Source organism: Odocoileus virginianus, chromosome 3 (assembly GCF_023699985.2).
Source record: "Odocoileus virginianus isolate 20LAN1187 ecotype Illinois chromosome 3, Ovbor_1.2, whole genome shotgun sequence".
Classification (NCBI taxonomy): domain Eukaryota; kingdom Metazoa; phylum Chordata; class Mammalia; order Artiodactyla; family Cervidae; genus Odocoileus; species Odocoileus virginianus.
The window spans coordinates 45,621,715-45,645,064 of NC_069676.1; the positions used below are offsets into that span (position 1 = coordinate 45,621,715).

Genomic DNA, 23,350 nt, shown 5'->3' on the forward strand with positions numbered 1-23,350 from the left:
AAGAGAATGGATAAACAGAAAGCAAACCGCAGACCAGGCTAAATGAGAAAAGCACCTGGCAGATACTTAGTCTCAGTAAATATTAGTCGTTACTGTTGCGAGAGCAAAGATTAGTGAGCTAGAGTCATCTCCCAACAGACCAGGAAGCAAACACTAGAGCCTGAGATACAATCACCTGTGGCTTCAGCGTCTCCAGGACATGAGACCGGCACCGGAATCTCAAAAAGGGGGGAAGTCACTGGATTAGAAAAAAAAAAAAATCACACCCAAGTTCCACATACATCAGGGGCATAAGATCTGAAATAACCACTGGTTTTACTTTAAATGGAACCTAAACTAATAATCCAACAAAATGCTTGTTTTAAAAAATTAAACCCTCTCCCATGTCCCTAGTTAATGTGAACAAGAAAAAAACAATTGCATTCAGCCAAGCTTCCCATGTTGAATAATACAAGTTGAACAATGAAAGTCTAGATGGTGTTTAAACACCCTTACTAATTTAAATTAGTGAGTGAATGTATTAGTAGGCCTTCCTGTTTACCCATGAATTACTATTTTGCCAAGCGGAAGGTTAGGTCCCTTAAATCAGGCCCTATAGTCAGTTGTTATAGGAGAACAGCTTAAAACTGGGGGCACCTCCAACTGGGGAGGATTCATTTTCCCAGTGGGAATTCTTCTCAAGCAATGGGCTTGCTCATCTGTCCTGTGACTGACTGAACGGGAAAGAGAGAATTCGAGAGGACTGGCCAAACAGAAAACAGAATTGGGGAAGCATGTGCCCCGATAACTAGTAGAACAAGCAGATGAGAGCCTAGGGAACAAAAGTGCATCGAAGGCAGCTCAGCTGGAGCTGCCATGCACACATCCCTGCCTGGGGACCACCCACCAGCTGAGGCGACCTCATCAGCAGGAGGCTGTGGGCTCAACCACTGGGAGAGGACACTCCTGCGATGCATTAACATCACTTGCCAAACAGGTGTCTTCCCCTCCTTCCAGGTACATGGGAGGATTCCCCTTAATTTCCTCACTGATGTGGAGTCTGGCCATGTGACTTGCATTATTGAAAAGAATGCCTCATTTAAGAAGCGACACTGAGCATTTGAGCGAATTCTGGGAGATGGTGGAGGACAGAGGAGCCTGGCGTGCTACAGTCCGTGGGATCACAAAGAGTTGGACACAACTTAGCAACTGAACAACAACAACAACACAATTGAGCTGCTAACACATGCCCTTCAGCACACACTTCCTCCTGCCATGGTGACTGTGAACCCATGGAGCCGGAGTCTTCATCAGCCTGCCGCCCTACGGACAACAGAGAGCCCTACCAACCCATGAGAGGTGTGTAGCAGGAGGGAGAAATAAATCCTTGTTTTAAGCCATAAATATGACTTTTGGAGTTATCTGTTACCACAGCATAAACTATATTGTGCCCAGTCGTTCAGTTGTGTCCGAGTCTGCAACCCCATGAACTGTAACCTGCCAAGCTCCTCGGTCAACGGGATTTCCCAGGCAAGAATACCAGAGGGGGTTGCCATTTCCCTCTCTAACCTAGCCTATCCTGACTGATAAAAAGCAAAAGGAAGAGGCTGATCTGGAGTCAGGCCACCCCATCAAGAAATTATGTAGTAGGTAGACCCCTTGTCTGCCCCCCGCCAACCCCAGAGAACCCACCTTGATGCCAACCCTGGGGGGAAAGGGATGAGACAATTAATTATACATTCACCACCATACCAGCTCCTCAAGCCACAAAGTCTAGACCACACAGACGAAGCGAAAGAGAAAATTCCAAATCTGTCATGAGATGCAAGTTTTGAACTCAAATGGCCTTAGTTTCAAAGCTAAAAATGACGGAGAACCATGGAATGTGCCCACGATGTTATTAAGGAAAAGAAACGATTGAAAATAAACAAAATTGTCTCCTGTTTATTTCCCAAACTGAAGCTCCTCAATAAGCTAGTTGCCCATACATGTTTGGTAAACAGGGACATGTGTTTATGACTGGTCTCCGAAAGCTGCAGATGTTCACATTCCCTTTAAACACACACAGTACTGAAATAATCCGAAAAAGACAATCAATATTGCCCCAAGACGATCAGCTCTAATTGGCCCTACCAGCCATGGTGTACTAATCCTATTATGTGGCCTTTCTGCTTCTTTTAGAGATAGAGTTATTTTTCTCTGCACACAAAAAAAGGTACACCCTACAGGGAGAGAGAAACAATTAGGATATTAGGAAGTAATGTGTCTGAGAGAAGTGGCTTAGAGCCCGACCATCGCTACTGAGAAGGGTGTACACTGAACAGCGGACACAGGGTGTAACAGGGAGGAGACCCATTAATATTTAAAGGTTCTCAGATTCCCCACTCCACCTTTTCAGCCAGGAGAGACAAAAGTCAAACTACATGACAAGCTGTCAGGAGAAGAGGAAGAGAAAGAGGAGGAAAGGTTCATGGTGCTGTCATGTACAAGACTCCTGAGTAACACAGAGAACAAAGCTTTTGAGAATACAGTTGCAGGTTAGGAATTGGGTCCTCTCTAACACACTTGGTGGCACAGTGATAATCTACCTGCAAAGCAGGAGACACAAGAGATAAAGGTTCAATCCCTGGGTTGGGAAGACCCCCTGGAGTAGGAAATGGCAAATGGCTCCAATATTCTTACCTGGAAAATCCCATGGACAGAGGAGTCTGGCTGGCTACACAGTCCATTGGGTTGCAAAGAGTCAGACACAACTGAGCATGCATGTTCCTGCTAACACCCTTTGAAAGAAGAAAAACTGAAATTCTTTCTGAAATCCTTTGGCTGCTCAACTACACATCTGTGAATGGGACTTGAAACAAAGCCTTGACTATGTGGAGCCCTGGGACTTATTTGGGTGACAGATAACTGCTGCAGAAATTCTGGACCCACAACATCCTTCCCCTTGCCCTCCTTATCTGGTCCTCCTCAAAAGGCATGGCACAATTCAGAACAGGCATCCTTCTCCCCAAAAGTCTCCCTGACTTCTTGTGTGGGGTCGGTTGGATGATCCTCACTGGGGTTCCCATAACATCCTGTGCATCCCTGTGTTCACTTACATCATCTGTGCTATGACTATTTTCCTGTTTATCCAAGTGGAGCATTGGCTCCTTAGGGCCAAGATTTAGTACTGAATTTCCACATCCATGAGCCTGGCACAATGCCTAGCACACAGGTATTCAAAAATTAAGATGATCTAGTCTCCCTCAAGCTCAAAAATTTACTTGACCAAAATAATGAGAGGAAAGTGATTCTTACCTGCTCCCCTATTCATATAACACCGCTGGGTTTCTTGCCCATGTACCAGCATCTCTGGCTCAGCAACTCTGCAGGTCAGTTCTATGTTCTATAAAAGCATCTCCCATAAATATTAACTCTGTGGAGTGGGGAGGAGAGCGGACAGAGTGTAGGATTTTAAAACTATGACCATAGAAAAGGATCCCCAAAATTACTGCAGATTAGTTTATGTGTCAAGGTCCCACGTTAGACAACTACTAACAGAGAGGCCAAGCCTGCTACAGGTCCATATCAAAGGTACAATGGAAGGGGTGCTAAAGAGCTGTGGAAAGGGAAGCAGAGATGTACAACATGGGTTTTCTTCTCTTTGCTCCATGCCCCTAAAAGTACACCAAAGAACTCAGTGAGCTGAGTTTCTCAAAACATTTATTTCTTAATTGGAGGAAAATTGTTTTACAATGTTTCCGCCATACAACAACATGAATAAGTCATAATTATACATATACCACCTACCTCTTGAGCCTCCCTCCACTCTCCCATCCCACCCGTCTAGGTCATCACAGAGGGTCAGGCTGGGCTCCCTGTGTTATATAGCAGCTTCCCCCTAGCTATTTATGCATGATAGTGCATATATGTCAATGCTACTTTCTCAATTCATCCTACCCTCTCCTTCCCCTGCTGTGTCCACAAGTTCTCTATCTGTGCCTTCATTCCTTCCCTGCAAACAGGTTCATCAGTGCTATTTTTCTAGATTTCATATATATGTGTTAATATATGATACTTGTTTTTCTCCTTCTGACTTACATCACTCTATAACAGGCTCTAGGTTTATCTACCTCACTACAACTGATTCAAATTAGTTCCTCTTTATGGCTGAGTAATATTCTATTGTGCATATGTACCACATCTTCTTTATCCATTCATCTGTCAATGGACATTTAGGTAAATAAAACTCAAAATGGATTAAAGCCTTAAATGTAAGGCCAGAACTATAAAGCTCTTAAGAGGAAAAAGGCAGTATACTCTCTGACACAAATTGCAGCAAATCCTCTTTGATTTACCTCCTAGAGTAATAGAAATAAAAACAAAACAAAAAAATGGGACCTACCTAATTAAACTTAAAAGCTTTTTGTACAGCAAAGGAAACTATATACAAGATGAAATGACAACCTCGGAATGGGAGAAAATAATTGCAAACGAAACAAGTAACAAAGGATTCATCTCTAAAATATATAAGCAGCTCATACAGCTTGATATCAGAAAAGCAAACAACCCAATCAAAAAAATAGGTGGTAGACCTAAACAGACATTTCTCCAAAGAAGACATACAGATGGCCCACAAACTCATGCAAAGATGTTCAACCTTGCTCATTACTCAGTTCAGTTGCTCAATTGTGTCCGACTCTTAGTGACCCCATGAACCACAGCACGCCAGGCCTCCCTGTTCATCAACAACTGCCAGAGTTTACTGAAACTCATGTCCACTGAGTCAGTGATGCCATCCAACCATCTCATCCTCTGTCGTCCTCTTCTCCTCCTGCCTTCAATCTTTCCCAGCATTAGGGTCTTTTCAAATGAGTCAGCTCTTTGCATCAGGTGGCCAAAGTATTGGAGTTTCAGCTTCAACATCAGTCCTTCAATGAGCACCCAGGACTGATCTCCTTTAGGATGGACTGGTTGGATCTCCCTGCCGTCCAAGGGGCTCTCAAGAGTCTTCTCCAACACCACAGTTCAAAAGCATCAATTCTTCTGTGCTCAGCTTTCCTTATAGTCCAACTCTCACATCCATACATGACTACTGGAAAAACCATAGCCTTGACTAGATGGACCTTTGCTGACAAAGTAATGTCTCTGCTTAGAGAAATGCAAATCAAAACCACCATTTTATGAGGTTTCACCTCATAAAAATTAGAATGGTCATCATCAAAAAATCTATAAACAACAAATGCTGGAGAAGATGTAGAGAAAAGGGACCCCTCCTGCACAATTGATGGGAATGTAAATTTATATAGCCACTATGGTGAATAATAAGGAAATTACTTAAAAAAAAAAAAAACTAGGAATAAAACTACCATATTACCCAGCATTCCCACTACTGGGCATATAACCTGAGAAAACCACAATTCAAAAAGACAAATGGACTCCAACATTCACTGCAGCACATTTACAATAGCTAGGACATCCGTGAGACTTCTGATGTTAACTCAAGGCCAGAAAGGAGAATAATACATTTTCAGCTTAGCATCACACATGAGTTAAGTTGGTGAGAAGTTAATTTTCAAAGTAAGAAAGGGTCTTTGAGACCAGACAAAAGAAAAGACTTTTCTCCATACTCGATGCCTAAGACACCCAACCTTACCCAGGAGTGAGACCAGACAAGGCAGAGACAGCAACGCACAGGGGATGCAAAGACCAGTAATTGATGGGCCTTGAGAAGGGATGTTAAATAAAGGAGAAAAGAAGGGCACTTTTTAATGGGGAAAGGGGACATGGTGGAAAGGCCCAGTGTGACAGGGCACATGATACACCATCATCCTGACCTAAGGCTTCACCTCCATGAAAAGAAGCCATGGGAACATGCAAACAGTCAAAACACAGTACTTGGACATATTATTCCCTCTTCCCCACCACCACTTAGACTCAGAGCAGACTGGCAGACTACGCGAAGCAGCAGTAAAGGCTTGATCACGTAGCCTCTGGGGAGCTGAAGGGGCTTGGTCACTTTCTTACGGGCTTTGCCGCCTTTCCCATCCCTGGTGCTGCCATCACACAGGGAAACAGGCCTCTGCATACATCCTCAAACGCATAATGAACATGTGGAAGCTTCAGAGAGACCAGACTTCAAGAGCCAAGGTCCTAGAATACAAAAGCTCACAATCCAGGTGTACCTCTGACAGACAAAAGAACCCAGTGTGGGGAATACGCCCTCTGGTACGAAGCTATACCGTGCGGGCTGTCACAGCTACAGAACCCGGAGGAGCAGGTCGTTAAAATCTGCCGTGCAGCATTTAGGGAAGAAGTGAGTTGTGAACAAGAATCATCTTGCTGGAAATAACGGCTACTACCCAAGACATGCGGTGAAACGAGATTCAGGGGAGAGCCACCAGTCTGTCCGTCTGGAGCCTGTCAGCTCTTTGGAGGAACAGAAATATTTTCATGGTGCATTTTCCTGCTCCTTGGGGAAATGAAATCAAACAGTCTCTCTGATTCACAGTGCAGGCAATTTACCGTGACTCACAGGTAAATACACAACATCTCACACAAAAACTCCCTGTGCCCATTTATCTTGACAAAAATAATAGAAGTCATATGGTTTTTATTATACTTGATTGGCTGTGATAATGCATCAGATTTCCTCAACATATAAAATAATAATGTATGTGTCTGATTCATCCTCTCTTCTCCAGTCAATACCTGGACTCTGAGGAGCTCACGCCCTAGAACATGCGCTCCACTGGGACAGAGAATGTTGTCTGTGTCCCAGGACCTGGGACAGTCCCTGTCACACTGATTTCTTAATGAGTGACAGAAAGAACAACTCCCCATATGCCCTTCACCCCAGACTCTCCCACCTAGACTATACCTCACATTAAAAATCATCATCACAGGGCTTCCCTGGTGGCTCAGTGGTACAGTCTGCCTGCCAATGCAGGAGATGCGAGTTCGATCCCTGGTCTGACGACCCCCTGTGCTGTGGAGCAGTTGAGCCCACGCATCACAGCTTTTAAGCCTGTGCTCTGGAGCCCAGGAGCCACGGATGCTGAGCCTGGTGCCGTAGAGCCTGTGCCCTGAAACAAGAGAAGCCCCCACAGTGAGAAGGCCACACACCACAGCTAGGGAGCAGACCCCTCTGGCTGCAACTGGAGGGGAGCCTGCGCTGCAGCAAAGACCCAGCACAACCAAAGGTTAATAAATAAATAAAACTTTAATATAAAGAAAGAAAATCATCATCACAAAAGGAACAACCAGCTTTCTAAGGCCAGCATTTTTAACCTTGGCACTGTTGACATTACAGGGGTGGAGATGACATGCAAGGAGACCTGTGCTTGGTAGGATGTTCAGCAACAGCCTTGGCCTCTACTCACTGGATGCTGGCAGCACCATCCCCCGGCACCCCCACCCTGCTGTGGGAATCAAAAATGTCTCCAGACACTGCCCAAGTCCCCTGGGGGCAAACCCTTCTCAAGTTGGGAATCACCGCTATATCACTGCTCCAGGCCTGCAGACAGCTCCCAGGGAGCTGACAGACGCAGAGAACTCATGTTTCCCATCCCCGGCGTGATGCTGAGACAGCAGCCAGGGGAAACCCTTCTCCCTGCCTCCTCTGAGGCGAGCGCACCAGAAGGCCTGCGGTGGAGGAAATACTGGGTGATGAAAGTCGGGCAGATGTCTTGAACACAAATGCAGCCTGAGACACGGGCCCCGGCCTTGTCTGTATTCAACAGGAGAAACCATTTTACCACTGTGCTGGGGATGGACTCAGTTTTTAATGATCTCCTCTCACCCTCCTCCACCCCAAGGGCATGAAATCATCTACACATTCTATCAGGAGCAGGGGATCCGTCAGTAGCAGTTTCACCTGAAATCCAGCTTGTAGCATCTGCTCCTGCTCCTTGTTATGAACGAGGCTGGGATTTGTTCATATCTCCACAACCAGTTCAAAGGGCTCTTCAGAGAGTGAGCTCTGCCATGTATTCACAGGGCCATGTACCAAGGTGAGAAGGGGCCGCAGTTCCTGTCCCCCCAACCTGAGTTAGATGCTGACCCCTCACACCGGGTTCCCTAAAAAACTCAGGAGGGATCAGAGAAACACTCCTCCCACTTAGGACTCTTGCAGGCATCATCTTACCTGTGTTGACCCAGTACTTAAACACATATCTCGGCATGGCTAAGCTTCTATCGTATTCTCTTTCTTTACCCAAAAGTCACTAATAGCCAAAGCTGGCAAGGGTGTAATAAAATATACCTTCCATAATACTGGGGGTAGAGTCACTATAACATGGTAACATACATCAGTGACCTTGAAAATGCATGTCATTACACCATGTATTTCTACTTCTGGAAATATATACTAAGGAAATCTAAGTGTTGAATGGGTCATATGCCCAAACATTCGTCATATATAATTATTTAGATTAAGGAAACCTGGAAACAGCTAAGTGTTTACTGTCAGATATTTTAGTTTGGTATATTGCAATATAGATAGTCAGTGGACTTATACCATTTAAATGTCATTTACAAAGAACAGCAACATGCTATACTAAAATGATCATGATAACAAAATGTTCATGCTGTGTCATTACAAAAAAAAGAGAGAGAAAACCAAGTCATATTCACAGCATGATATCAACCACGAACAAAAACTTTGACAATAAAACTTCGGGAAGTTAACAGCAACTGCATATGGGAAGGAAGTAAATTATTTCTCTTTCTTCTGTTCAGCTTCAGAAGAGATTTCTCTTCTCTTCAGATAAGAATTCTTTCCAAATTAGCTCTTAACGCGGAAAACAACAATTTAAAGTCCAAAGAATGAAACTCACAACTAGAACATAAATATATCCCCTTCATAATCACTTTAACCTAGTTTCCCCCTCAATGTTACAAAAGAACATTGTGTGAGTTTAAGGTACACGAAGTGATGATTTGATTCAGGCACATATTGTGAAATGATTACCAATTACAGTAGATCACCTCACAAAATTACCACTTTGATGCTGTTGTTACGGTAAGAACATTTAAGGTCTACTCTCCTGACAACTTTCAAGTATACAATGTAGTGTTTTTAACTAGAGTTACCATACTACACCTTAGATTCCCAGAATGTACTTGCCCTATACCTGGAAATTTGTACCCTTTGACCAACATCTTATTTCCTCGACCCGCTGGGAAACATCATTTTACTGTTTCTTTGAGTCTGGCTTTTATAGACTCTACATAAATGATAACATACAGTAATTTTCTTTCTCTGACTTATATAACTTAGCATAATACCTTTGAGGTTCATCTATAGTCTCACAAACTGCAGAACTTCCTTTTATTCATGGTTGAATAATATTCCACTGTGTATATATTGCACAGTTTTTTATTCATTCATGTGTCTAGGGGCACTAGGGTTGTTTGCATGTTTTGCCTATTGCAAATACTGCTGCAGTGAACAGAGGGGTGCAGACATCTCTTCAAGACAGCAACTTCATTTTTTTCAGATATATACTCAGAAATGGGGTTGCTAGATCATGTGGTAGTTCAACTTTTAATTTTTTGAAGAACCTTCATACTTCATAATGGCTGCAGCAATTTTCAACTCCAACAACACTGCACACGGGCTCCCTTTTCTCCACATCCTCGCCACCACTTGCAATCACTCATGGTTTTGTTGGCGGCCATTCTAACGGGTAAGAGCTTCCCCAGCGGCTCAGCAGTAAAGAATTTGCCTGTAATTCAGGAGATGTGAAAGATGCAGGTTGGATCCCTGAGTGGGGAAGATCCCCTGGAGAAAAAAATGGCAACCCATTCCAGCGTTCTTGCCTAGGAAATCCCATGGACACAGAAGCCTGGCGGGCTACAGTCCATGGGGTCGCAAACAGACACGATTGAGTGCGTGCGCACACACAGACACACATTTCAACAGGTGTCAGGTGACATCGAATTGTGGTTTCGATTTACCAGATCAATTCCCAGATAATTAGTGAGATTGAGCATCTTTTCATGTACCTCTTGGTCATTTGTATATCTTCTTTAGAAAAATGGCTGTTCAGGTCTTTTTCTGTTTTTATTTGGATTTATTTTTGGCTATTGAGTTATATGAGTTCCTTATATATTTTGGATATTAATCTCTTATCAGATTGAAGGTCTACAAGTATTTTCTCCCATTCTGTAGGTTGCCTTTCATTTTGTTGATTGTTTCTTTCGTTACAGAGCATTTTAGTTTGATGTAGTCCCATTTGTTGATTTTTGCTTTTTCTGCTTACACTTTTGGTGTCATATCCCAAAATCACTGCCAAGACCAACGTTAAGGAGCCTTTTCCCCTATGGTTTCTTTCAGGGGTTTTTACAGTTTCAGACCTTATGTTTAAGTCCTCAATCTATTTCTAGTTAATTTTTGTGAGTGGTGTAAGATAGGGGGTCCAACTTCATTTTTTTGCATGTGAATACTCAGTTTTCCCAACATCACTTATTGAAGAGACTATTTTTCCAGTTGGGTCACCCTAGTTTATTTTTATCCTTAGTACTTAATAACCAACGATTGTACCTCAATTTGCATCTCAATCTGTTTTTCTCCCTCAACTAGAACAGAGGCTCCATAAGGGTAGGCAAGTACTTGATACATAATAGATGCTCAATACATTTTGGTTGAATTGGATTATGAGTTGGAGACAAAAATGTTGCTCCCAGTTAACTTCTATACACTAATGGAAGCAGAGTAACTGGCAGAACTGTTTTGGAAAACTATGTAGTCACATCTCTAAACACTGAACATTCACCTATCTTATGAGCAATGAATTCCACAACTAGGTATGCATCTGGAAAAAATGTACACATAGATGCACCAGAAGACATGTCCAAGAGATTGCTACTCTGTAAGTCAAGACCCAGAAATTATCCAAGTGTTCCTTCACCAAAGAAGAGGTAAGTAAATTGTGGAATATCCACACAGCAATGAGAATGAACCAACCACAGTCACAGACAACAATGTATCACAAACTTAATACTGAGCAAAAGAAGCCAGACACACACAAAAATACCTTCTTATGATGCCACTGATAAAAGTATAAAAGAAGTCAAAATTAACCTTAGAGTTGTAACTCAGGAGAGCTCTTCCCTGGAAGGGGGCCAGTGAGTGTGGGAGTCACAAGGCGGACTTTTCAGAAGCCGGTGACATCCTGCCCCCTGACTGGGCCGCTGGGTGCACGGTGTGTGAAGGTACAGGTATGACTGGAACCTCGCGCTCTCTGTACATCTTCCACCCCAGTGAAACACGCTCCCCACCCGTGCCAGGATGTTAAGGACCAAGACTCTTCTGCAATTCTCTCTCCACTTGCTACTGGCCTTGACCTGGAGCCCTGACAATGTTCAACTCACTGGACTTCAGCCTCCATACACATCCAGTCCAGCATCACCTAAACGCTCCGCCTCAACTGTTCACACCACACCCTTCTGCTGTCAGTGTCTGGGTCCTAAACTCAGGTAAAATAGCAGGAGCCACCATCTATGTCAGCAAGAGTTTAAATAAGTTCAAGGGGCTTGACCACCAGACAGATTCAGAGATGAAGTCTTCTGTGACTTCCTCCCAGGCCCCAAGGCCTCTGGACGTCCAGCTTGCCCAGATTTCTCTTGTCCCTGTGTAGACGAGGCCGTTCCCTTTGCAGAGGAATCCTCAGTAGGCTTCCCTGGCCCCCAAGCACCTCTGTTTCTTCTCTTGATCTCAGACAAGAGGACGGCGGACGCCAGAGGACAGAGAGGATATTTTGCTCCCTGCTCCATCTAATTGCCCAGCACAGTGCTTGGTACACAGTAGCCTGGACAGTGAGTATCTGTGGTATGAATACATGAGCAAAGAAACAAACTACTGAATCTGTGCCCCAGGCCCTGGTTACTAGAAAGGTAAGGATCTAGGTTCAGGATGACCATGGAAAAAAATAAAAGATAATATTTTTTTAAAGCACATGCAAAGCTCCTTCTGAGGAGGGAGGAATTTTCAAACCAACTTCATCTTATTAAAAAAAAAAAATTATCTAACACCAGGAAAGACAGCATGATTTTATCTTTACCATGGACAGCATTTTCACTTTCACTCCTTTCACCTCATTCAAGATGGCTGGTCGAAGGTTACAGACCAGGTATGGAGTCACAGCAAGGCTAGCCAGCTCAGGTGGGAAGTGATGCCTTTGTGGGATGAAAGTACTGGACACCAACCAACCAAGCCCACCAAAGCCAAAGGGGAATTCAACATGTCCTACAAGTACAGAAATACCTGGACACTACCCAATTATCCCTTAACAATGGGGCGACTGAAACACTCCAAATAGCCACTCAAGTCTATTCAATACACTGAACTATTTTCTTCCTCTTGGCACTAGTTTTTTCAATTTTCAGTGCCATTAATTAGAGGAAATTCAGCCAACACAAAGTAAAGCAAAGTTTGAGAGCTTGCTCAGTGTGCCCCAAGGAATTACTGCTATGTCTTGTTGATCCTCATAAATTTTCCAAACTTTGACTAGTCTTTGCTTTTATCGGTCTGATCTTTCCAAAATGATCTGACCAATCAAGCATGAAGATTTACTACACCAAGAAGAGAGTTGCAGGTAGAACCACTGTCCAGGCCATAGTCCTCAGACCTTCTCTGTGTTCCCAACTGACAGTACAGTCCATCCTCTATAGCCATGGATGCAGAACCCTTGGATGGGGTGGGGGGAACTTGTACTAGGCCATTTTACATAAGGAACTAGAGCATCCTTGGGGTTAGGTATCCACAGGGGTTCTGGAATCAACCCTATGCTGATATCGAAGGACAACAATATCTGCATCTCTTTGCCTAGAGTAAACATTGTTTATTACATCCACCATCTTCAATACTCACTTCTTCATAAACCAAAGCCAATGTCAGAGTCAATGTTCTCCTGTTTATCTGTGCACAAAATATCATCAGTCCTGCTAGAGAAGATGCAAAGTCAGACCAGAGTTGGCTGTGATTAGGCCCCTCTGGAGACAGGAAATTTGCTGAGATTATCAGCTCAGACTTTATCATGGGTAAGGTCCCACATCAGTTCCACTGAGCTCATAAGCAGCCCTGATGCCCTAGGAGTGGTGACAAGTCAAATGTCACCTCACTCTAGGGACACCTCATGACAAGGTTTCTGCTGAGACCCATGCACATACATACACCAGAAAGCAAGCCCTTTCTTTCTACTGATGTCGACGATAGCCTTGTTGGCCTCAAGGAGAAATACAGCACTGATAATAATTTACTCTGCATCTTCAAACGCTTATTTTATCTAAAATTGTATTTATTAGTGCTAGTGGTATTGGCTGTTGGGGATAAATAATAATTTTCCATGGTTTGCCTGAAAATACAGTCTGAGAACTACCTACATTGGAATCACCTGGTTTGTTTATTTTAAATGCAGGTTCCTGGGTGCCACTCTTGACCTATTCAAGACTGCTCTGGCTGAGATCCACATTTTAAACAAGCCAGTGATTTTTTCCTCAAGATTATAAAGACGTAAGTCTGAGAACCACTGCTCTAACACCTTTCTCTGGGCATCTTTCTTTTTTGCCTTGGCCATGAAAGCATCATCAGCAACTTGGCCTGACCCTTCTTAGAACTCAGAGTGATTCCACTTACATGGTGGGACAGTAAGGGTAGAGCTACAATAGGAAAGTGGAGCCTTTAGCTCTCTGCCTGTTTTCTCCACGCTTTATCTCTGCAAAGATTGCCTGGAACACCCGAAGTAAGTTCTGCTTCCCTGCTTCAATCACAGGTGCTGATGGACTTTGCATAAATCCCTGCTCACCCACCACGTAATTATGCTGGGGAATGTTGACGGTGCCTCCTGTAGTGTGACATGTCACAGATCACTCAGGAAGAGTTTGCAAAGTATCACAACAAAATGTATAGCATGTCTTTCCTTCCTTCCTTCCCCATTGCACCAAAGAAAACATGGCCCTACATGATCAAGGGAGAGGGTCTCCTGAGGGACATATTTGCACAGAATCCTAAGAATAGCAACCCAATCAAGTTAATTTGGACATCACTGCTATCCTTCCAGGAGCATCCCCAGTAATTCGCATCACTACTCTGTAAACACACCTTACTTCTGGCCCCAAGATAAATCAACAGCCTCACATCTGTCACAAAGACACTGGAAGGACCCAGACCCAGGGGCAACGACGCCTAATACTGTTCAGCACTCCAACTGCCGGTATGTCTGAACTCTAACACTTGTGGGTGGAGATCTTGGTTTCCATCTTTAGCTTCCAAGCTTGGTGCCCAGTTGGTTCTCAGAAGAGGGAGGGAGGAATGGGCAGGAAGTCAAGGAACAGTCCGTATAATACCAGTCTCATTTTTTAAATAGAAACTTCACAAATCTCTCTATCCAAGAAATTCTATCTCACCCTGATTTCTAAAGAGCAGTGAGAACTGGAGGAGTTCTAAAGCCCAGGACTCTTGACCACAGAGGGAAGGAGAAACTCATGGGCCCCAGAGGAGGAGGAAGTATTTTTTTTAAAGGGAGAGGCAGGGCAAGGGCTATTTACACAACAGAGGTGACTATGCCAAGACCTATAATCAGAAAAAGTTTAACTTTTAAAAAACCATATAGAACTGAAGACAGCCTCCCAGCCAGCAAGGAAAGGAGTAAAGACAGGCTCAAGGAAAATGGAACCTATTTCCCCAACACTTCTCTAAGACATGAGACAGAAAGCAACATCTACAGCTGCGTGCCAGTAACTCACTTATGCTCCCAGGACACAAGTTAAAAGTGACCCTCGGAAATTATATCAGAATCACTGGTAATTATATCAGACACTGAAAGATCCCAAGGATCTGCTTTGTGCCAGAAGCTCACTCCATGCTCCCAAAACCCCACAGGAGGTGTGATCACTAGTTTTGCAGATGAGGACAGTGATGCTGTAGCCAAGATCCAAGCTCATCCACGACAAGACTTGAAGGTGAACCCAGGCTCAGAGGGGCCTCTTCACCATGAAGAGCTTTCCACAGGTTCAGGGACCACACCCAGATTGTGAGGGGATGTTGATCTTCTCGGTCAAGCTCCCCTGCCTCTCCAGAGCATGCCCATCAGTTGGTATCCATCATCACGGTCAATTACTAACAGAATGGGAGACTCAAGTCCAAGGCCAGCATGGCTTACTGGGGCCAACCCTCTACAAGGAACATCTGCTTCCTCGTCGTGGAAGTGTGCAAGGTCCTGGTACGGGAGAGTTCATGCCTTCATTCCTTCATTTACTCAAATTCATTCAAACATTCACTAAGCAGATTTCTGCACTGGGCTCAATGGTAAAGGTCTGGGGACAAAGAGCTCTGTACATCAGGATATCCTAAAAGGGGTTAAAAAGTTGTAAGGTCCTGCTTAGAGATGGGGGTTAGACTGAAAGAAAAAAAAAAAGATGTTTTTCAATGTATGTGTAACCTAGAATCTTCACCTACCAAAAAATATGCACCAGTAATTCTACAGGCTTTCCTTTCCCAGAGATTCATCAAGAGGTGTGCTTAAGTAATAGTTCAAATCAATAAAATGCTAACAGACCACCTACTGCATGCAAGGCATGATAAAACTCAGGCTCTTATTTCAGGAAGAATGAAACTACAGAAGAAGCTAAAACATAAATACATAAACCATAAATTGAGGAATTATGCATATTTAAGTATAACAGGAGTTGTTAATATTAATAAAATTAATAGCCTCCACTTAGTGTTAAGCCAGACACTTTACTAACAGCTTCACTAGTATTAGCCAATTAATCCTCCCCATGCCAGCCAAGTGGGGCTGATCAACACAGTGGACCCCTGTGATGTTTGCCTACAAGGCATCCATTTCCCCTTAAGAAACTACCCTTCAAGCCTGCTTCAACCATGTAACCTGATGGAGTCCCCACCACCCAGGTCCCAGGTCCCACCCCAGGGATGGGCATGTACCCAAGCCTGGCCAGTTAACACATATGCCACCAATGTGGCCACAGTGATCAACTGGGGTACAACACAGGTAAGCCTGACAAGTCTCGATTCTGGGAATTTTGTGGCAACACTGAGACATAAAAACTACAGTACGTTAGAAATGTGTAATTGCCATGAGTCACTACCTGGAAGTAATCAACCTGAGAATACAACCAACACGTGGGAAAGAGAGTCCAGAGATGGGTGGGAGGTTGGGGAAGTGGTAAGAAAATGACCAACACACACACCCAAGTCTGGCAGTGCAGCCTGAGCCCAGGGATCCAGCCTCATTTAGATCTATAATTCATCAGCAGAATCTTCAGTTACACAAGTAAATTTTCTCTTCCATTTAAGCCAGTGTGGACCAGGTTTCAGTCACCTGCAATTTGGAGCCCTCACCAATACACTGTGATCATCCCACATTTACCAAATGAGAAGTCAGGGACTCAGAGAGGACAAACAGCCTGAGACTGAATTTACTGTCTAAGGTTGGGGCGGGGAGACCACCATGGTTGTGTGTACTCAGACCAGAAATCTGAAAGAGTCAGCCTGCCAGTTGCCCAGATCCTATTTTTCCCCTTGACAAGGTGGAGATACATGAGTCACTCTGCTATGGTCCCTTTTCTGCATTGTGAGTTTATTTCTTGTTTACCTTCACATCGACGGGGTGATCCTCTGGGATCCTAGCTTTATCCATGGCTCTATTAAACTCTTCCTTCTCAACACTGCTTTCTTTCTGAGTAGCAAAAAAAATGGTACATCCTACAACTGATCTTATACTGAAGATGACCCAAAAAATACCTATAACCTTGGGCAAATTGTTTAGTCTCTTATAGAAAATTTCTTCCCTTTGTAATTATCTTACCCGGGGAGATGAGACCATCTATGAGCTTGAGTCTGAGGAATTTCCTAAGGAACACAAACAGTCACCTCCCCAGAGGAAAGGTAAAATGAGTCATCTTGAAGGTGTTCAAGTCTAGATATTCAGCGTGTTTAATTTGAAATATACTACAGTGAGTAAATAAGTAAGAAATGACATTTTAAAATATTTAATTTCTAACATTACTGTGTCTCCCCGAGCATGATAAAAGAGTTGAGCTAATGTTTACGTCCCACTCTTCCAGGGGAAGGGTATGGGTCCAATGATCCATTTGAAACCAGTCCTTGCTTTTGAAAATAATCTCATCGCATACAGGAGGGTACTCATCCGCCTAGCAGTCCAGTTCCACTAGAGCACAGTTGGGGCAGTGCTGGGAGGACCAGGAGACACAAGGGAACCCAGCCTGGGAGGGTCGGCTGGGGCACAAGCTCTACCATCCTTGCCAAGCAAAAACTAGGTTCTCTCTACAAGGGTAAACTGAAAGTTAGGGCAGAAAATACAAGAATGGCCATAGGCTTATCAATTTCTACACTGTCCCTTTATAATGATTCCTGTGAAATAATTATTTCTATCGGTGGTCATCTAGTGTAGGGGATTTAAGATAGTGGGTTCATTAAGGAAAGTCAGGATCACAAACTCATTTAATTCTCCTTGAACCTGTTTAATCAAAATGATTTTCTGCTACTCTCTATTAGAAGCCGAGTTTCTGTGGTGACAGATTAATGACTGATCCACTAAGCCACACCACCTCTCTTGTCACCAACCCCACAGACTGAGGCAGCCACTATTCTATCAATAAGCCTCCCTTGCCCTTGAAACTCATTATAGCTGAGACGTTGAGATCAAATGAGATCAGATGCTCAGTGCCACCCCAGTCCTGCTACAGAGACCACCAAATCCCACAGTGTGTGCCCGAGAAGGAGACAGCACACAGGCGGGTCCTTGTGGTCTCGTTAGAATTACACACTCAGGTCACCCTGGAGTAAGACAAAGGCCAGCCAAGGCAACGCTTCTGAGTATTCGGCCTGCTAGAGGCAGTTATCCCAGAGTCAAATGTCAGGGCTGGTTTCATGAGTGCAAAAGAAAGAAAATGTCATGTTTGGTGCAAGCAACAACATCATTTTAATCAAATCAGAAGCTCATTATTAGCAGAAGAGAAGCCCCGATATGACCTCTACCATAAGCTGTGTCCACCTGGCTTCCCACTCCACTTGGTCTCAACCTAAGGCTCCTCACTGATTTCCCTTAGGCAGAAAGCAGCAAAGACTTTCAGTGTAATACCAGTGGAGACTCACAGCCCAAGTCCACTGCTCTCTCAATGGGCCGCAGTGTAAGAGTCTAGAGTCAGACCGCCTGAGTCCAGTCCAATTCCTTCACAGTCCAGCTCTGTGGGCAAGAGACTTCACCTCCCAGTAAATAAGAATAATAGTGCTTCTCTCCTAGGATGGTTATGAATATCACATGAGATAATAGATGTAAACTACCTTAAACAATGGCTAGCACACTAAGTGCAGGATAAATGTTAGGTATCATCTATTTCTGCAATGTTTTATTTTAATTGCAATTTGCGTATATTACCTTTACAAGAAAAAAAAACTTAAAAAAAAAAGAAAACAAGCACTCCCCTGGTGGTCCAGTGGCTAACACTCCAAGCTCCCAATGCAGGGGGCTGGGGTTCGATCCCTGGTCAGGGAACTAGATCCCATATGCCACAATGAAGATCAAAGATCCTGCATGCCACAACTGATAAGATCTGGTGCAGCCAAATAAATAAGTAAATATTTTGTACAAAGAAAACAGAACAAGGAAGAAATACTGACTGCGAAAGTTAAAGGATTTCATCCAGTAGACAAGCGGTTACCTGAGAGAAAAGATCACATGTATATATCTTACTCATTCTTCTAGCCACTGCCTAGCACGTTTGACAGTCAAGTATTTGTTAGAATGAATGGACGGATTACAAATGAATGTAGGAATGAACAGAGGAAAATCTCCTTACAGTAACTGTATGGAAAGCCAAATCAGATTCAGAAAAAAATCAGGCAAATGGCTGTGGCATCCTCACCCCTCAACCTGAAACCACAGAGGAGCTAAAAGCACAGCAGATGGAGCAGTTAGAAGTGGGAAATAACTATATAACTTAACACAAACATCTGCCTTCTTCATCCTCTCCTTCTTCAAACTGTATTTGTGCATAAGTCCAGGTCTCCGTCTAGCCAAAACATCCCAATTGCTAGTCTTTATCAAAGAAGAATGACCAAACTAACAGGCTCCCACTACATTTGGGAGCAAACATCTGTATGTTGTTATATTTCTCCTGGCTCCATTCTCCAGGCAACAAACCATAGCGTAGCTGTGAAAGTTCTACTTCTGGAAAGAAGGAGATAGCATTATTTGTGTATCTAGAGCAACAGGACCACTTCAAAGTATTAAGTAGAGGCCGTCCGGTCATCTCTGGCAACGTCACAGCACATTCAACAGGCAAGAGAGCAAGGAGCACATAGCCCGCCACCCATTTCCACTTCAAATTTAGCCAATAACTTCCACCAAGGGGTATCATCAACTCTCTAAAAGGGGCTCTTAGTTTTCAATTTCACAAGTTCAAAAACCACTTCTTCATACCTCTTCCCTCAAGTGCAAAAAAGAAAACAGACAAACAAAGAAAAGAAAAAGAAAACAAGTCAAGGGGAAGGGTAAAAACTTTTCTTTCACAAAGTAAAAGGCAAAAAGTGACTTTCTGGCAAACTGACAAGCATCATAACAATAGTCTCAGGGCCTGGTCTTTCAAAGTTATCAGCGGTTTCCACAAAACTGAAACAGCAGGAGAGAAGCTAAGCGTTGTCAATCTCCAGCGAGGCCAGTGAAACGGTGATGGCTGGTGAAAATCACCAACCTTTTAGTCCCTGGTCCCAAGGGATGGAGGTTTTGTGGTTATTCCAAGTAAAACAATCAACTAAAGACACTCAGACTCGGCCTAAAAGAGAATCTAGTTTGAGTTTCGTAACACTTTAAAGAGGTTAATGGAATTAAATTATATTAATGGCATTAAATTATGTCTGACCCACGGCTAGCATCAGAAGACTCCATGGAGCATATATTAATGCCACAGTTGATGATCGAAGATATTTGGAATTCTGAAACATTTTGAATGTTTTTAATGGTATGTTGGATTAAATTATCATTTTTAAAGAATATATACTGCTAAAAAATATTAGTTGAACACCTAAAATTGCTCCAGAAACAAAAAAAAAGCAATGCATTTGAACACAGCTTTTCTCTTTTTGTTAAGCTTAGGATATTTTCAGCAGGAAGTATTCCTAATCATCCTAGGAATTACCTAGAATGTTCTTTTAAAATATGGATTTCCAGCACTCATCCCAGAACTATAGAATCAGAATCTCTGAGGAGGAAGGGGTGAGTCCGGTACTACAATTTAACAAGCGCCCCAGGTGAGAGCTTAATGATCAGTTAGGCTTGTAAAAACACTGATCCAAGAATTAAAAATGTTACCATTTGCAAGAAAGATGAGAAATCAAGAAAAGCCCAATCTTTCGAAATTTAACTCTGAATGAGAAACAAGAATAGTGCCATATGCATGAAACACTAAGACTAGAAAACCTTGAAAAGACACAAAAGCAGAGTAAACCTGTCCACACCGAAGACCAGCAACAACAGTCGCTTTCCATCCAACCCAGCTGCCATGTGAACCAGAGGGGGTGTGCAGAAGGGGCTGTGTCCTCCAGCTCTAGCCAAGTCAAGCATCTGCCCCTTTCCTCAACTCTAAAACGTAATGAAGACGGTAAGAAAAAACAAGATAATTTCTACCCTGTGTGAGTCTGGGAATGGAAGCTTCTGTGGGGCATCTTTCAGGCAGCTTGGCCATCTTTTTCAGCCACAGGCAAAGGTAGTCTGTACAGGGCTCTTTGAGGTGGAACAGAAAGGGGATAGAAGATGGTTAACAGAATAGATCAGGAACAGGAGATCTGGCACAGGTGGTGGTGGTCGGGGCGGGGGGAGGGAAGCAGTAAGGCCTCATATCGCTTGTTCACTGAAAGTGTTTGAAAGCCTCTTTCAAGGAAAAGGCCACCATCAACAAAAGAGAAGAGGAACAGAGAGGAGAGAGATAAGTAAGTCGCCACTCAAGGCCTTAGCGCCTCTGGAATGGGCCCTGGAGAGGTGCTCTTTAGAAAGTACTAGAAGACATCTGGATTAAGTGGATTTCTCAGGCCCTCCCTCTGCAACGGCTGGGCATGCGGGGCATGGGGTAAGAGGAATCCAGGGTAGGGGGTGACCCTCACATGTCTCCCACTCAAGGAGTCCTGTGCCAAGACCAGAGGCTCCGTGGTATGGGTCCCTCCCCAGGGCAGGAATTCCTGGTGTTAAATACCATCCAAGTTTTCCCTAGTGCCCTAGAAGCACACGGTCCCAGCCACCTGGGGCAGCCTCTGAGAGAGCTGGCAGCACCTCCCACAGCACAGAGGGGATGCCATCTGCTGGAGAGACTGCGTCAGGAGCCTCCGGGCCGGCATCCTCCCGGGCGTACCTGGGGAGCAGCCGCCAGCCTGGGGCAGAAACAGACAGCAGATTGCTTCTGGGTGCCCAGGAATAACTTTCTCGCCTCCCACGGCTCCTCTCAGAGGAGCATCCTCTGCCATTCAGGCTCCTCTTCAGCGTGGCGGACCAACTCACTAGCGCCTGCTCCCTTTCCCTTCTTCTAAGGATGCCGAGGGTCCAAACCACCATGGTCCCTCCCAACAAGAGCATGTATCAAAGCCGTAGCCATGGTTCTCCGAACCTCCTGGACACCTGGCTCCCTACTCAAGGAGCTGGGCTCACTCCAAACCTAAACCTCCGCAGCAGGCATTCTTCTGGACACGGCCCCCCACCCCACCCCCTGCCAGAGATGGTCTAAGTCACTGCTGCCCAGGGAGGTTCTCCGGGGGCCCTGATAAAGTCAACCAGCAGCATTAGGAGAACTCGACAGCTTAAGGAGCCTCTGCCTCCGCAGCTGCTCACTGTTCATACCGCGTTTAGTGCAATCACTTTCCCCCAGTCGTACCAATTACACACACCTGGACCACAGGTAACAGGGGCGAAGAGCATCAAGGCTTCTAAGTTGTCTTTAAAGAAGTTCCTCTCAGGCAAGATGAAGCCCATGAACCCCGAACCCACAAGCTGCCTGCGAAGTCTGCACCAGCGCCTTTCCCACCCGCTAAGGAGGCGCACCCCCCCAAACCACCACCCACCTCTGGCTCCGAGGCTCTCCCGCCCCCCGCAGGGCCCCGAGTACTCACGTCTCGAAAGCGGTTCCAGTACTTGTCCCGCTCGTACTGGGAGACTGTGCTCAGCCACTGGTCGTTGTCCAGGAAATTGCCGTTGTTGTGGCCCGCGCCTCCGGCAAGCGCGTCCAGGTGCCGGCTCTCGACCTGGAGGAAGCACCACGCCGCGGCGGCCGCCGCGAGCACCGCGATCGCTGGCATCTGCGGGGCAGGGGCACGCGGGGGCGGTGAGGGGAGGCCCGGGGCGGCGAGCCCAGGGCCGCGCGCCCCCGCCGTCGGGGCAGGGGGGACCTCCCCGCGGGGCCAGGGTCAACCCTGGGCACACCTGCGGCGGATCTACAGACCCAGGGGTCTCTCTCACGAATGGAGGGGGGTTGGGTCGGTTTCAAATGAAGAGGCTGCGTCACAAATTAGGAGCCGCTATGAAACTATAGAGGACCCCTATCGTCCGGGCGCCCCACGCACCGCCGCTATCGGACAGGGCTTCAGTACCCGTCCCCGAAAACGGAGAGCCCTGGATCCGCAAGCCTGACTCGCAGACTCGGCGCCCAGAGCTCGGGGGTAGGGAGGGGGTAAACAGGGCTCCGAGCAGCAGTCCAGGCTCCCACTGAATGCGGGGTATACCTGCGGACGGGGTGACGGGGTGTCTCCCCTCGGCCCCCAGCCGCCGCCTCGGGGAAAGAGGGGCGCGAGGAGACAGCCCCAGACAGGCCCTGACCCCGCCGGCCCCCACCCCCGGTGGCCGCGGGGAGGTGTCCCAACTACGCCAAGTTGGGGCGCGGGTTCTGCGGGGAACGTACCTTGGCGCCCGGCCCGGGTCCCCGCGTCCGAGTTGCTCGAGCTCTTGTGGCGCGGCCGCCGAGAAGGCTAACCGGCTGGCGAGCTCCCCAGCGCTCCTGCCACCCGCCGCCGCGCGTCCTGCCGCTTTGTGAGCCCGCAGCGCTCTGGCTCCGCTCGCTCGCTCGCAGGCTCGCTCGGGCGCGGCGTCCGCGGGCGGAGGAGCCCGAGCGCTCGAGCCGAGGCCTCTGGCGACCCCTGGCGGCCGCGCGCCGCTGTGCGGCCCGCCCGACCGCCCCGCCGCCCCTGGTCCCGCAGCTGGAGATCCTGGTTATCCACATCTCTACGCAAGGCTGAAATAAGCTTTCAGGCCCAGGCTGGCGAGAGACAGCTAGGGGAAATGAGGATCAAGGCCAAGAGGAGGGCCAACGTTGAGGCATTCTCAAAAGCAAGGTCGTTGGACCACTTAAGTCAGAATCATCTCAATGG

General features: G+C 45.6%; 1 protein-coding gene across 1 annotated transcript in view; it reads right to left on the minus strand.

The window, feature by feature from the left end:
• Positions 1 to 23,060, minus strand: part of SPOCK1 (SPARC (osteonectin), cwcv and kazal like domains proteoglycan 1) — a 564,476-nt gene extending 541,416 nt beyond the window's left edge. The window contains exons 1-2 of the mRNA XM_070465401.1: positions 22,885 to 23,060; positions 22,100 to 22,285 (exon numbers count right to left, since the gene is read on the minus strand). Of these exons, the coding sequence (XP_070321502.1) occupies positions 22,100 to 22,285 (186 nt within the window). The 5' untranslated portion in view covers positions 22,885 to 23,060. The remainder of the gene's footprint in view (positions 1 to 22,099; positions 22,286 to 22,884) is intronic.
• Between the last annotated feature and the right edge of the window lie 290 nt (positions 23,061 to 23,350).